The sequence below is a fragment of the Canis lupus genome, chromosome 3 (assembly GCF_048164855.1).
Source record: "Canis lupus baileyi chromosome 3, mCanLup2.hap1, whole genome shotgun sequence".
Lineage (NCBI taxonomy): Eukaryota > Metazoa > Chordata > Mammalia > Carnivora > Canidae > Canis > Canis lupus.
The window spans coordinates 26855518-26870547 of NC_132840.1; the positions used below are offsets into that span (position 1 = coordinate 26855518).

Here is a 15030-nt window from a genome sequence, read left to right on the forward strand (position 1 = left end):
TTATCAATGGTCCCTGTATTTTTGTTAGAGGAACAGCCATATATTGTCTCTCAAGTCCTCAAATCAAACACACATGGAAGTGGAGAAGAAAGGGAGAGCCTCTGGTGCCAGTGGACACCATCAAACTGCCCTCTACACAATGTGCCAGACAATTTGCAGGAGAAGTTGCTGTCCCTTATTCTTACTTGTGCAGCCTTGGGATGGAGTCACGGTAGAAACTTGACTTAGCTGTGAAGTCTCTTTAGGGAGGCAGCTGTGGATTTGTTCTGCCTTATTTTATCTGCCTCTAGGAATTGATTCTTAATCCTACTGGAGGGTAGTGTATGCTCTCTATTCAAGCTGTTTTATTTTTTTTTAATTTTTTTTTTCAAGCTGTTTTAGTCATTCTGAATCAAGAGCACTGTGTTGTATGCTTTCATAGGCTTGTTAGGGGTTATTTGTTCCTTTCTAGCTTTTCCTATTAAAAACAAAAACGAATGTTTTCCCCACCTCATTGTTCTGGAATGTCGCTTTGTTCATGAATGTAGTTTAAAGATTTTGCCCCATTTAAAAAATTGTTTATTTTAAAAGACTTTATTTAGTTATTCATGAGAGACCAAGAGAGGCAGAGACATAGGCAGAGGGAAAAGCAGGCTCCCTGCGGGGAACCTGATGTGGGACTCCATCCCAGGAGTCCAGGATCACGACCTGAGCGAAAGGCAGACGCTCAACCACTGAGCCATCCAGTTGCCCCTTTTTAAAAATAATTTAAAGATGTTTGTGTATAATGGCCAGAAATCCTAAATTGTGAGTAGTAAATTCTTGGTCTGGTTCTTTAGCTATAGTCACAGGTTTTGTTACTCTGGCATGTGTGGCTTCCATTCCCATTGTTATTTTTTATCTATTTCATGCTCCACCTCCAGCCAGTACATTTGCTGTTAGACTTTACTGGAAGGATAAAGAGAATAGGGCCTCCTCTGTTCAGAAATCAGTTTTCAGAAGTGGAAATACTGTAGTTCTGTTTATATCCCCTGACCAGAGTTTAGTCATATATAAAACCAACTATGAGGGAAGTTGAGAAATGGGGTCTTTATTCTAAGGGGCCATAGGCCCTGCTAGACATACGATGTTCAGTTATTAAGGAAGAAGGGGAGAATGAATGTTATGCTCAGCTGGCAGTCTCTGCACAGAGACTAAAACACAAGTACAACTAAAATTATTGCAGACATTTGTTATTTGTTTCCATATCTGGCTCTGATATTAGAATGGTGAACTTGTCAAGGGAAGGACAATATTTTTATTCATCTGAGTGTCTCTGACACTAGCTGGTATGTAGCTGGTGCCCAGTAAGTCTGTGTGTGAATGTTTTAGGACTTTATGATTCTGTTCCTTGTAGAATATATTTATCTTCATTTTTATTTAGCTTTAATGTTATCTTGACAGGATTTGCCTGTTACTACTTCAGTTAAAATGGAGAAGTCTAATTTTTTCCTCTAAGTTCTGATTCATTTCATCTCAGCAGATGTTCAAAACATGATTTTTACAAGGTACAAATTACAAAAAGCAAAAGTCTCATTAAGTGTTATATTGGCCCAGAGCAGCTGCACTCATTTTTTGAAGTGTGTTGTGTATAGTTTCGGGTAGAAAGCATCCAGAGCATCTTATGGCTCAAACAATAAACTAAATCTCTCATCTCATTTTGGGAATCAAGAGGCATTTAGATATTTTAAATACTGCTTCCCTTGCGTAGATCTTTGCTAATTTTGATAATAAAAGTGACAGGTGGTGGATGGCAGATTACCAGACAAGATCTCACCTACTCCCCCCTACCCCCCCAATAGAATACTTTTTAGCCTGAGAATGATGTAGATGTTCTATAGCAAAATCAGCACATGTAGAATCCTAAGGAGATAGATCATTGGAAATCATTAGATAGGTGGAATTTTGTCCCCCAAATGACATTTTATAATTCACAGTGGTCTGAAGATCTGTAATGAAAATTTGAGATCTTAATATTTATTCAGTCACGTGAAATTGACTAGAAGTTTTAAATTATTCTTAAAATATCTTTAGTCTTTGACTTTGATTTTAAAATAAGCACCTGACCAAACAATAGTAACAACAACAACAAAAACCCAAATTAAAACAGTAATGATTTAGGGTGAGAGGGAAGAGGTACGGATACAATAAGAGAGTCAGGAAATAGGTTTTATTTGCCCTTAGAAGTTTATATAAATCATGTAAACTATACAAATTGTATAAAGCAGATAATTAAGTTTAAGGCCTGGAACAGTCTTTGAATAAGCTAGTAGAATTTAATGGGGTATATTAGATAGTCAGCAATAGTATTAATGGCACATTGATGAGCTGGTAACATAACACAATCCTCTGTATCTATAACTTTGTGCAAGGCATTTTGTGGAGGTGAGGTTAGGGCAAGATACAAAAGTAGACAGGATTCTAGTCCTTGATCCTTCATTTTATAGGGAGAAATTATACTTATTTGAGCAATGTCATCTGTTAGTAATAGGAAGTGAGTGGGCCAGTGCTAACTGAAGAGGACGGACTAAGTTGGTGATACTGGGGAAGACTTGAAGGACCATGAAGACCTTGATTTGGGTCCTGGAGTTTGGGCAAAATTGCAGTAGGACCAGGTAGAGGCAGAGCATCTCTGTTAGGGGCAATAGCATGAGGAATTTCATGGAAAGGGGCATGATATGGGTATAGAAGATTCAGGGCCCAGTTGAGTAGATGTAAATAGCATGCTGAAAAAGGGAACAAAAAGGGTAGCTTGCAAAAAAGTAATGGAAAACTTCTCTTACTTTTGTGTTAATTGCAATATATCAGCCTATAACTCTTGGTTATAGTTTTGGGGCAGCAAATTCTGGATGCTTGCCTTATTCTTACTTGGGTCTTGATTTGATAAGTTTCTTTTAAGGTGCCTTTTTGCATGCCTGTTTCTCCTGGAAGCATCTTTCACACAGCTGTGTGGATGCTTAGGTGAAAGACTAATCACTCAAGAAGAGAAATCACTCATGGGATTGTTGTGTTGTCTGGTAAATAAAACTCAGAGGTAAATTTCTGTTAAACAGAATATCAGTCTCAGAAGCAATTTAGTACAGTATTTAATAATATGTATCATGTATCTTGTTTGTATATCTAAATCCATATGGTAAGTTTAACCTACTTTTAATAAATCTCAATGTTGACATTGTGATTTATTTGAAATACATAAGAACATTGTCTAATAGTAAAAAATATGTAAAAGAGGAAATTTTAATCTTCAGTTTTGCTAGCTAAAAAAAAAAAATCCATATTAATTGAACATCTATCTGTTCAGACTGACAACTAAGCTTTCATTTTCCCAGCCTTCAGTTATGCTTAAGTCCTAATTCTTTCCGAAAAGTTCATAATAAATATTTGAATGGGTAGAACTATTCTATGAGTATATACATTAGTCTTACAAGAAAGGCTTACAAGATATAGATGCCTATAAAGTACAAAAAAAATAATTGGTGTGGGAAATTCTGTAGCTTGGTGCTTGAACTGTGGAACGGTTGTTTTTACAAAATTGAGAACTGCAGACTACAATTAACTGTCATTAATTTCTGTGAATAGAAATATGTTCCATTTACTGTACAATCAGGAGCCAGGCTTGAATGAGTTTAAATAGATGAAATCTAAATTATCCTGACAGTCCATTAAACACTAGCTGAAAACCTGTAAAGAAAATGGATTCACTATGATACCAGTTTATAATAAAATCATTTGCCAAATAAGAATTATAGCTCAGGCATTGTGAATTATCTTGTGTATTTCCAGTGAGCACTGCAAATTGGTTGAACCATTTATTGTAAAGCCCAAGTTCCCAGTGCATTGTTTTCTGAGTAGGAGCCAGTAGTGTTGCTTGAAATCTGCTCTGCAGGGTGTGACACCAGAAGATCAGACCTAGTGATTTGTTTGTTGTCAGTCATATGCAGAGAACGGAATCTTCACTGCAGCCTGTCGCTGGTTATTTTTTCTTATGGTTACTGGACAGAGTGTTCCTAGAAGTGTTTGAACTTTGTCAATGTTGATGTCCTAAGTATACATATTTAGCCATGTTCAGTTGTAATGATTGCGTGAGGACCTACTGTTTTCATAAGCATTCAGTCATTCTCTATTTAATAGGGATTTTATAGCAGAATTTAGTTTTTCAAACAGTTTTCCCACTGGTTTGGGAATTGGGTTGTTACCCACCTTCTCAAGCACTAGAAAGGTAGGTACAGTGGGGTAGCAAGAGTGAGAGTGGGCTGGAAATTCCCCTCCCCCATGTCTCTAATACCCTAACATGTTTTGCTTCCATAGGGCAGATGGCCACCAATGATTTTTAAAAAATCTTCCCCTGCACGCTAGATTCTGTGTGTTCTCTTTCTCTCTCTTTTAAAGATTTTATTTATTAATTCATGAGAGATACGGATTGAGAGAGAGAGAGGCACAGATATAGGCAGAGAGAGAAGCAGGCTCCCTGCGCAGAGCCTGGTGTGGGACTAGATCCCAGGACCCCGGGATCACAACCTGAGCTGAAGGCAGGTTCTGCTCAACCACTGAGCCACCCAGGTACCCAACAAGGAGGGCTTTTTAAGGAACATTTGCAGAAGGAAATGGTGTTGAGAGTGCTTTAGACACTCTACTTGAGTAAGAGTGCCAACCCAGGGCCAGTACCTTAGCGTATTCATGTAACTGCTAAAATTCTGCTGCTGGCAGTCTAGAATTTTCAAATCTATGTAGCATATGATTGATTTAGAAGGGGGTGGGGTCTGACTGCAGCAGTTATTCTAAAACACTAGCATCACTTTTTCTAGGTTCGAAAGAAGACTGTTTTGGATCAGTCTTTAAGCTTTTGATATCCTAGAAGATTTTTCTAACTTCTAGAGGACTAAAAGGAAAAGGTGGGAAATTGAAACAGTCTCTTTCAGTTTGTTATGATCTGTTCCCCCCAGACTCCCAGCTGGTTTTTCTCATCATTTAATTTCCTGTTAGCAGTGAGGATAAAGATAGATGAGTATTTGCTGGAAATATAAAGTGTTCTGTCTTTAGATAAAAACCTATGCTAGCTTGGTAGTTGGAAATCTGTAGACATTGGAATATATGGGATTTAATTTTTATGAAGTTTAAAAAGGAAGGGACTAAGCGTCCGTTACCTGAGATTTTTTTTTTTCCCACGGACTTTAGAATCTTTAAGATGTTCCAGGTCAGTTTTGGTGACAGTTTTCAGGCTCAGAATACAGGATAAAAGTAAGCACTAGAGGATTCACTTAACGAGGTGCTGTTTTCCTGATTTTTATTTCTTTTTCCCTTTTTAGTTCTCCAAAGTTCCTAGCTGATGTGGGTATCCCTTCCCCACAAAAGAATCTGGTAGAAAACTAAAAGTAGATCATCCTGCAATTGAGTTATTAAAGAAGTATTTATTAGCAAACAACTTTCTTTATGTTCACATTGATAGTACACAACAGCGTTCTCAATAGGATCTCATATAACTGCTTTTCTGTTTTTACATTTTTGTTCAGGTCAGTTGCTCCTTGTATACTTTTTGAATGTTTACTCTGGAATGTAGTGTATTGTGATAGAGGTGAGGAACTGTGATAAATTTGACTGTTGTACAGATGGGGAAACTGTTGTACAGGGAGAGGCTCCCCCATTGTTAAGCCATGCACTGTGGATTGGGATTTCAGTGTTGTTTCTCACATGCCTCATGTGGCTACATACCTTTTTGCATGTTGGACATTTAGAAATACCCATATTAACTGGTGAGATACTTGTGGACTTTTGATTCTGTAACAGACCAGTTGGCTGTTAACTCACTGAATGGTTCCATGTCCAGGGTGGAGGAATCCTGTGTAAGAGAAATGGAACACGAAGGACAGAGCAGTTCTGAGAGTTAATCTTCTTGTCCACCACTGTGGCACGCTGTGTTTCTGGGAAATGCATTTGTGAGAAAGTCTGTTCATGCATGCTTTTTCTTTTTTCTTTTTTTAAACAAGTAGAAGGTTTTATTTTTTTTCTTAAAAGGTTTTATTTATTTATTCATGAGAGAGACACAGAGAGAAGCAGAGACATAGGCAGAGGGAGACATGAGCTCCATAGGGAGCCTGCTGGGGGACTTGATCCTGGGACTCTGGGATGGTGACCTGAGCCAAAGCAGATGTTCAACCACTGAGCCACCCAGGCGTTCAAGTAGAAGGTTTTCCATTGGAAATTATGTTAGCGTGGCACCGCCATGCCTTGCAAAGGGATGAGAAGATATTTCAAAGATTAAGGGGCAGAAATGCACTAACAGGAGGGAAATTCTTTAAATTACAGAGCTCAGCACAGACTGAGCATTGCCTGCACATTGTGACCATGGCTATAATGCTGGGCTCACCGCACTACTTGCTCAATTGGTTGGTGAAGTAAGTGTCCACTGTGCTCTGGGCGGAGGCTGTCAGGAAGGATGCTGACAGGTTCTTTGTGTTTCAGGATGACAAACTGCCTGATGCTTGAGGCTGGGGTTTTTACCCTTGAGAGGACTGTGCTCTTGCTCTGTTTACATAAACCTGCTGATTTGCTGAGGATTGAAAAGCAGAGAAGGGCTTTCTTTGCCTTGAGAATCGGCCTTCATGTTTTGGCTGACTTCTTTCCCTAGCTTAGCAAATGCTCTGTTGTTTGCAGATGGCACAATAGATTCTTGGACACAAAGCTATGTTTAGGTTGTGAGAAACAGCCAGAAACGCCCCTGTTTAGTATCATTGCACGGATCACGGATATAGTATTTGAGGTCACTTAATCGTGTGATCATTCCCTGGCAGAGGCTTGGTGTTAGAGAGCAAGTCTCAATCTACACCCATGGTTTTATTTCCAGACATCCCTAGTAAAGAAAAAAATAAATTACCATGTATTGTTTGGAATAATTGATATCTATAGTAATAGCCTCACTCATTTCTCTGGCATATTTCAGGCTTGCTGATTTTAAGATTAAAAAATATATATATTTGCTCTGCAGCAGCCATTTGCTCAATCTGGTAAATAGGCATTTTCATATGGGTAATTTTGAAAATGTGCATTATGCACTTAATGGATTGCATCAGTTTTGCTCAGTTTTTTTTTTTTTTTTTTTTTCAGAACTGGTAGCAGTGTAATAAAAAGGCTGGCTTTCTTTTCATTTCTTTCTTAGAAAAAAGGTATCTTTATTATTTATGTTGGCTATGGGAGATTTTCAGGTTGAGGATCATTGATCCAACTGACTGAAACCAATTTTATAACAGGCTTCAGACAATCTATGCACTTGTAAATTGCATGAAAATTCTTGGCAAATCATTTTGGTTTTAAAAGATTACTGGGCATATATTCCAACTGAGATTTTAACATTGGTCTTTACTTATGTGTGTTCATCTTTCCATTGCCAAATTAAACCACTTTATTTTTGTGCTCACTTAAACATCTATATGAAGTTATTTTCTTAAATAGCTGCTTAATTAATGAGACAAGAGGGAAATATTTTCTATGAGATTTTGGCCTTATTTAACCTTGTTTTGAAAATCATTAAGAATAATGATAAGTAGATTTTTTTCCTGTGAGACTTGAACTGCAAATTGTTCCTTAGGATGTAGTCTCTTTCAGTTGGATCACCCTAATTTTTTTAGAAAAGATGTTATTTTAAAGATTTTATTTTTATTTATTTATTCATGAGAGACACACAGAGAAAGGCAGAGGCATAGGCAGAAGGAGAAACAGGCTCCATGCAGGGAGTCCGATGTGAGATTCCATCCTTGGACTCTGGGATCATGTCCTGAGCCGAAGGCCCATGCTCTCAACCGCTGAGCTACCCACGCATCCCAAAAAAAATACTTAAAAAAAAAAAATTAAAAATTTTGTCATTTAATTATGAAATGAGCTTATCTTTTTCATGTATAAGTTTCCAGATACTGATAGAGATTACTTGATACAGTGACCTGTTTTACAGATTATTAGTTATGTAATAGTCTCACATATCAATTAGTCATGTAATCAGTCTCATATCAATTTGGATCAATTTGGTTTGGCATTGTAGCTTTTTAAACAAAAAGAGGTGACTTTTTAATCTATTTTTTAAATTGATTTTATTTATTTGAATGAGAGAGAGCATGCACACATAAACAGTGGGGAGCGGCAGAGGGAGAGGTAGAAGCAGACTCCCTGCTGAGTAGGGAACCCCATGTGGGACTCAATCCCAGGACCCTGAGATCATGACCTGAGCTGAAGGCAGATGCTTAATTGACTGAACCACCCAGGTGCCCCTGACTTTTTCTTTCTTTCTTTTTTTAAAGATTTATTTATTTATTTATGATAGAGCGAGCGAGTGAGAGCGAGAGAGAGGCAGAGACACAGGAGGAGGGAGAAGCAGGCTCCATGCCGGGAGCCCAACATGGGACTCCATCCTGGGACTCCAGGATTGCGCCCTGAGCCAAAGGCAGGCACTAAACCCTGAGCCACCCAGGGATCCCCTGACTTTTTATTTCTTAACAAGGCATTAATAAGTAAATGTGCTAATGCCACCTATTAGGTTTAAGGATCTTTTTCACACTACCTTATTCCGCGTTGCAACTTTCCTCAGGCAACAGATTTGAGTCTGCCTTCAAGACTGCCAGGAAGCGTTTAGGCCCAGGGATACCAGAAGTTGTTCTCCACATCCCAGTATAGTCCTTTCTTCCCTTGTCTAAGAGAGTTACATCCATTGTATATTTGCAGATGATTCTTTTCCTGAATGTAACTTTGTAGTGAGAAATGAAAGAGGATAGATTTTCCTTTTCTGGAAAGCTTTTTTGTATACAAGTTAATAGCTACTTTAAGTCTCTGAGTTAGAAGGTTCATAGTTATGATGATTTTGTGGATTATGAAAGTATGTGTAAAGCTTTATTTGTTTGTTTATTTATTTATTTTTAAATAAGCATTTTTTAAAAAAAATTATTTATTCAGAGAGAGAGAGAGACTGAGAGGCAGAGACACAGGCAGAGAGAGAAGCGGGCTCCATGCAGGGAGCCTGACGCGGGACTCGATCCTAGGTCTCCAGGATCAGACCCCGGGCTGCAGGCGGCGCTAAACCGCTGCGCCACCGGGGGTGCCTTTAAAGCTTTTTTTTAAAAAAAAGATTTTATTTGTTCATGAGAGACACACACAGAGACAGAGACACAGGCAGAGGGAGAAGCAGGCTCCATGCAGGGAGCCCGATGTGGGACTTTATCCTGGTATTCCGGGATCATGCCCTGAGCCAAAGGCAGATGCTCAATTGCTGAGCCAGCCAGGTGTCCCACGTAAAGCTTTTTTAAGAAAGGAGATGTTGCCATTTCTTTACAGAGGAGCCATGAGAATTTACTGCCCTTGAAGCTAACTTATTAAAAAGTAGGTGCCAGTGGAATGAAGGAGTAAAGAGGGCTTGGCATGGACAATTTTGGATACTGCAGCCCAGTGGAGATTGAGATGTATGCAGGACCAGACCATCGTATGCACCACATTTTAGTCCCATGAACTCTAAGGAAGTGAAAGTCCTAAGTTAGGAAGTGACTCATTCGTGTTGAAGTCAGTATAGCTCGGTATGACAGTGTTATGAGATTTAGAAGATAAGGCTTTCTATAGGAGGTGATAGGGAAGAAGAGGGCCTATCCACTGTGATTTGTATGCAGGTTGAGTGAGACAGGTGAATAATTGATACCTAGAGATTTGAGATACTTGTACTGGGTACATTAGGGATTGGGACACAGAAATTAAGTTTGTTTAATTTGCAAATTTGTGTTGTTCCAAAATTGTGCAAGTTGGAACTGGAGTTTTTTTTATCTTGGGAATATTTTTACTTGAATACCAAATTAGGGATATAAAGACAAATATCTACCAAACTAGGAGAGTTCTCTTGTTCCTTAAGATGATTGGCATGTTAATGGACGTTGTCTGAATGTTAAGTAGAGTTATATAGCATCCTGGACCCCGGAATAAAGTAGAAAGTCCAGTCAGCAGTTTATTCTTGAGCTGCTTTTGTACATGGATTCAGAGATTGAATCTTTGTTGTTGAGTCTATATCTGAGTAGAGAATTCAGTTGGGACATTCTGGATGCCTAGATAATTGGCATTCATATTTCTTCTTTTTCTGGAATGATTTTGGGCTACAGAAATCCCGACGTTTTTCCAGAAAGTTTCTTGGAAAGAGGTGTTCTTGGTGAGGGCTTTCTTTATGATCTATCTCTTAGTGCGTCAGCTAGTGCCTATGGTGGTACTGGAGTGTCCACTGGATGGATGGCTCCAGATTTCTGTCCTTTTCTTTTTCTTGGCTCTGCATATGTTACATAAGGCAGTAGAGGAATCTGCTTGTATTTTTAAGCATTTGAGTTATCCTGAGATACACTCATTATGAAGGGTCATGAGGAGGGATAAAACAAATGGCATTTTGAATGTGGGTATTATGTTCATTATCCCTTGAAAATTTGATTGACTGCAGATGCCTTTAGTTCTCAGTAAATAATACATAGAGGATCTTATCCTAAGCTTTATAATCATCTTGGGTTGCCCTGTGGGGTGTGTTAAAGTCCATTTATAGCCAGCCACTGCTTCCCTTAAAATCATTGCTTCTTTAAAAAAAAAAAAAAGGTATCTTAACCTGCCATTTTAAAGAGCAGCCCTTTAGACTACAGTTGTTGAGAGCATCAGAAATAATTATCCAACCATTGCCATGTCAAATATAATTTAAGAAAGTGCTCTTATTCCCTTGAGGAAAGTGTAGTTTGGTTTATTGCATCCCACCTCTGATTGGATGCCTTGGTTTTTATTTATAATTAGAAAATAAAGCATGTTTAGGTTGAAGTTTAATAGTAAGTTATCCACAACAGATTAGATTTCTTTCTGTTTCTTGGCTTAGGTGGAAAGGTGATTATAATAGCATGTTCAAGCTAGTCTTCTTTTACATCTTTCATTTATTTCCTCACAAATTATTTACTGAAAATAAAGAAGCACTTGGCAAAGTCATTTCTCTTTGTGAAGACATGGGACCATCTCTCTGAATAAGACATTCAAGATTTTGTCTTGTGTAGCTGCAATCAAATAATTCCCTTAATTGAAATTTCCTCATCAACATATGGTTAATCCCATGGGATTTCTCTCTCGTCTTCAGGCACCCTGGAAGCAATAATTGAGGCTTTATCAGGTTCTTTAAATTATCAGAAAAGTGGTCAGTAAGAACCCAAGGGCTGTCTCTCTAGCTTAAAATTAATTGTACTTTTATAATACATCTTTGAAAATTTTTTTTCTATTAAAGATATGTGTTTTGTCATTTGTTTATTTATGCAATGGCTTTATAGGCCCTGTCTTTGTTCCCTTAATGGTAAATACCATTGTTTTAAAATTTCTTTTTCTTTTAAAGACTGTGTGTATATCGAGAGTCGGAGGCCAAACACGCCGTATTTCATCTGTAGCATTCAAGACTTCAAACTGGTAAGCATTTTTTAATGTGCTTTTGATTTTCCTCTGTGCCTTCTCTCTTTCCAGTTCCATTGGCTGTCTCTCTTGATTGTTTCTTCGTGATTCTGGACTTGATAACCAGGTCATCTCTGAATACTGACTGCCTGGCAGCCATAGCATGTGTAAGGCAGTTACCAGTTCTATCTTTTTGGTTTTGTAACACTTGCAGTTTTAAAGCTTGTACTGTGAACAGTGTTCCCAAAGTTTTCATTTCTTGAGTAGCTGTTTTGACAATAATTTTAGAGATTTTCTTGAGTTTCTGAAGTAGTTTGTTTCTTCTCAGCCATTTTGAAGACCCTGAAGTAAATTTGGGAATTGGTGGTGAGTTGGGAAAAAAGAATATAAATGCAGCAGAGACTAGTTTTTGGTGGCAGCTATTCATTTCTTTAGAGGTTTTAGTGAGTATGGAGTGTATCTGGGGGTCATCTGGTGGTGGAGGTTGGGGAAGGACTCTGGCATGGGGATGGCATGTCTATAGTACTTTCTCATTACAAACCTTCCCCAAGTTTAGAGGTGCTGATATGACCCATTAGCCAGTCTCTAGGTTTTAGACTAATGGTTCCCATACTTGGGGCTTTGGATCCCTGGATATCTATAGAGATTTTACAAAGGACTGAAAATAAACATTCTCAGTTGAAAATATGCCTCACATGTGTTTGTACAACTACTTTTCAAATATATTAATATGCTGGTGTGATTTTTAAAAATCACTTTTTTTAATAACAATACAGAGATAAGAATCAGTGTATTATGTATTTTCCTCAAACAACTGATACATGAAATACTAGCAGAGTATTATCATTGGGGGATTTTTTGAAACATTAAAAAGGGATCCTTGTACTTGAAGGTTGTGAACCACTCACTATCTACCTTCTTAGGTATAGAGAAATCCTAATTCTGTAGCTCTGTAGAGGTATGTTTCAGTATCTGTGAATGCTGTTATTTCCAAAACTTTTTGTAACTTGACAGTATTTATATTCTCACACTTTGTATGTGATACTTCAATCTAAAGAAAGGTAATGTAGTGTGGAGAGATATTTAACACTGTGTCTCCTTTGTTTCTTAATATTTTTGATGACCCCAAATACCCAATTAGTAAATTCCAACTTAGCTGGTAAAAAATTGCATGTCATTTATTTTTTATTAAAGTTTTGTTGCATAAGTAACACATGCTTACTGTTTAAAAAAAAAAAAGTCAAATATGCCCTTTACTTCTAAGATTTATTTCTTCTTGGTAGGCTTCTTTTAACTTCCCTGCTCGTTTTATAAGGAGGCCTTGCAGTTCAATTTTGTAAATCAAATGCTTTCTATTCAGATTTTATGTCAATATCAAGTTTTACCATTTTTCGAGGTCTTTGCTATTTATTCTATTATTTCCTTCCAAAGATTTTTTTTTGTGCAGATGCTGTATTGACATCTGAAAATCTGGGCAGTGGTCTCATTTCCTGATGATTTTTCTTTTGCTTGTGGCCATTGCTGCTGCTCTGTCCCTGCTCATCCTCTTTGTGTGTGATTTTTTTTAAACCAAATGTAATACCAGTACACCACGGGAAAGATATAGTTGTGAAATAAAATTACAAAGTTTTTTTTTAACTTATTAGATTCAGACCCCATTTTTTTTTTTTTTTTTTACAATTTTAGCACATTAGCAGGTGCCTTCATGTTTGAACAGAGTCTCTTATGAAATGCTGATTACAATCTGATAGTTGCTGTTTGGGGCAGAGGTTCCTGCTGAGTTACAGTAATTGCTCAGAGTATTAACAGCAATAAAAGCTGAAGCTTCTGTTGTTAGTATGGGTCTGGTACAACACATTAAAGCTGTCTGCAAAAACAGTATGGGAAATGGGCACAGTATGTAAGTTGCACACTGCTGTGCCTCATGTTTTTCTTTGAGTTCTGTGTTCAGCACATACTCATAGTTGTGCAAGAATAACTGAGATGATAAAATACTTATTCCTAGAAGGAACGTCGTTATTGTGTGGATATCCACTTTCTTCTTCCCTTGGTTTGCAATTCTATTATGAAAAGATAATGTAATAGATGAGAATAATCATAGCTCTTTTTTCCTTCAGCTTATCCAGGCTATAAGGGGAAAAGATGAAAAGAAGGAAATATGCTTTGTTTCTCTGCAAGATTTTAAAAAGAAGAAATTGGAGTTGGTTTTGCCCACAGAAAATACCATGCATGGCAAGTGGAGCACTGGAAAACAAAAACCTAATAGCTTTGAAATGTTGATTAATTATGTATTTTATCTTTTTAAGCTTTTTTTGTTTGGGGTTGTAACTAAAGGATGTGTTCTTTTGTTTATACCATGAATTAGAATGAACTCTTTTACCATGATGACTTTTTGAACATATGTTATATTTGGGACTGTTAAAAGAACTGGGAAATGCCCTTATGGTACATATTAGGTAAGATTACAGTGTTAGACACAATGGAAGTTAAGGAACTAAGAAGTGGTCATAAGGAAATATCTATGACCAGTAACCAAAACTAGCATAATGCCAATTTGTTGAAGTGAGGACTCTGGGTAACATTTCAGGGACTAGTTCTATGAGAGATAAGCAAGGTCTTAGGATTGTATGTGGGGACCTGGGTTGTCTTCTAGGCTCTGTTACTATATCCCATAGAGCCGGGAGTCTGTGATATGGAACATAGTTGTCTCTATGTGCAGGATTACATTAAACCTGGCAAACTGTTAAACAGTGTCCCCTTTCAGTCTCAAATGTGTTCTATGGTCATCTTGCCTATGGGGATGGTATCCATGGTTTCTGCTTTGTTAACATTTAACCATCAAAATGCATAAGGCTACTACCACCCTATATTGGTAGATCTATTTAGAGCCCCCACTTTCACAGGGATAGGTGGAAGCTATTGACAGTGCAAAGTAATTGAGTTCTTAGCAGAACTGAGGCTACTTTTGAAAGTAGCATTTTCAAGGGAAGCAAATTATGTGTTCTGTTAGGAAGCTTTCATCCTCTTGGGGAGTGTTAATTTGGTTGGGCTTATTTATAGACTAGGAGACCAAACTGGATTTGTTTGACTATAATGACAGAAATTTCTATGAAACAAGTAGTCAAAGCAGCGGCTTGAGACAGTAGAGGTAAGGTGGAATTATGGTTAGTGTATGCTTAGAAGTAGGAATAGGCTGGGATCAAATAAGGCAGCTTTGCACTTTAGGCTTCTTGAACTAATATATATAATAAGGCAGCTGGCAAAATCTTTAGTTCTTTGAAAGAATAGTAATATGGAATGGCAATCTATGATCTTTGTGGCCTTGCTTGAAAAGATTGAGAGACTGAAGCAGTTAGCTGAGGGGCAAAGCCAGAAGGATGAATCAAGAGTCGCCTCAATGCAGTGAGGGTTGGCAGGTGTAAACAGGTCACAAGCAAGCTGACATGATAGGACAGGAAGGCAGGGAGAACAGAGGATCCAAGCAACTGTGCAGAGAGCAATAGAAGGCCAATGGGAACGAGCGTGCCTTCCCCCTGAGCTCTTGGGAGGCCTTAGCTAGTAAAGGCTTCTTGTCTTAGGCCAGCTTGAGTGGGTCTC

At 37.9% G+C, this 15030-nt stretch overlaps 1 protein-coding gene across 10 annotated transcripts in view; it reads left to right on the forward strand.

Annotated features, from left to right (window-relative positions):
* RERE (arginine-glutamic acid dipeptide repeats) overlaps nt 1–15030 on the forward strand; it is a 408653-nt gene that overhangs the window by 170273 nt on the left and 223350 nt on the right. For all 10 annotated transcript variants that reach the window (XM_072819771.1, XM_072819779.1, XM_072819773.1 and 7 more), the window contains one exon: nt 11381–11451. In XM_072819771.1, the coding sequence (XP_072675872.1) occupies nt 11381–11451 (71 nt within the window). The remainder of the gene's footprint in view (nt 1–11380; nt 11452–15030) is intronic.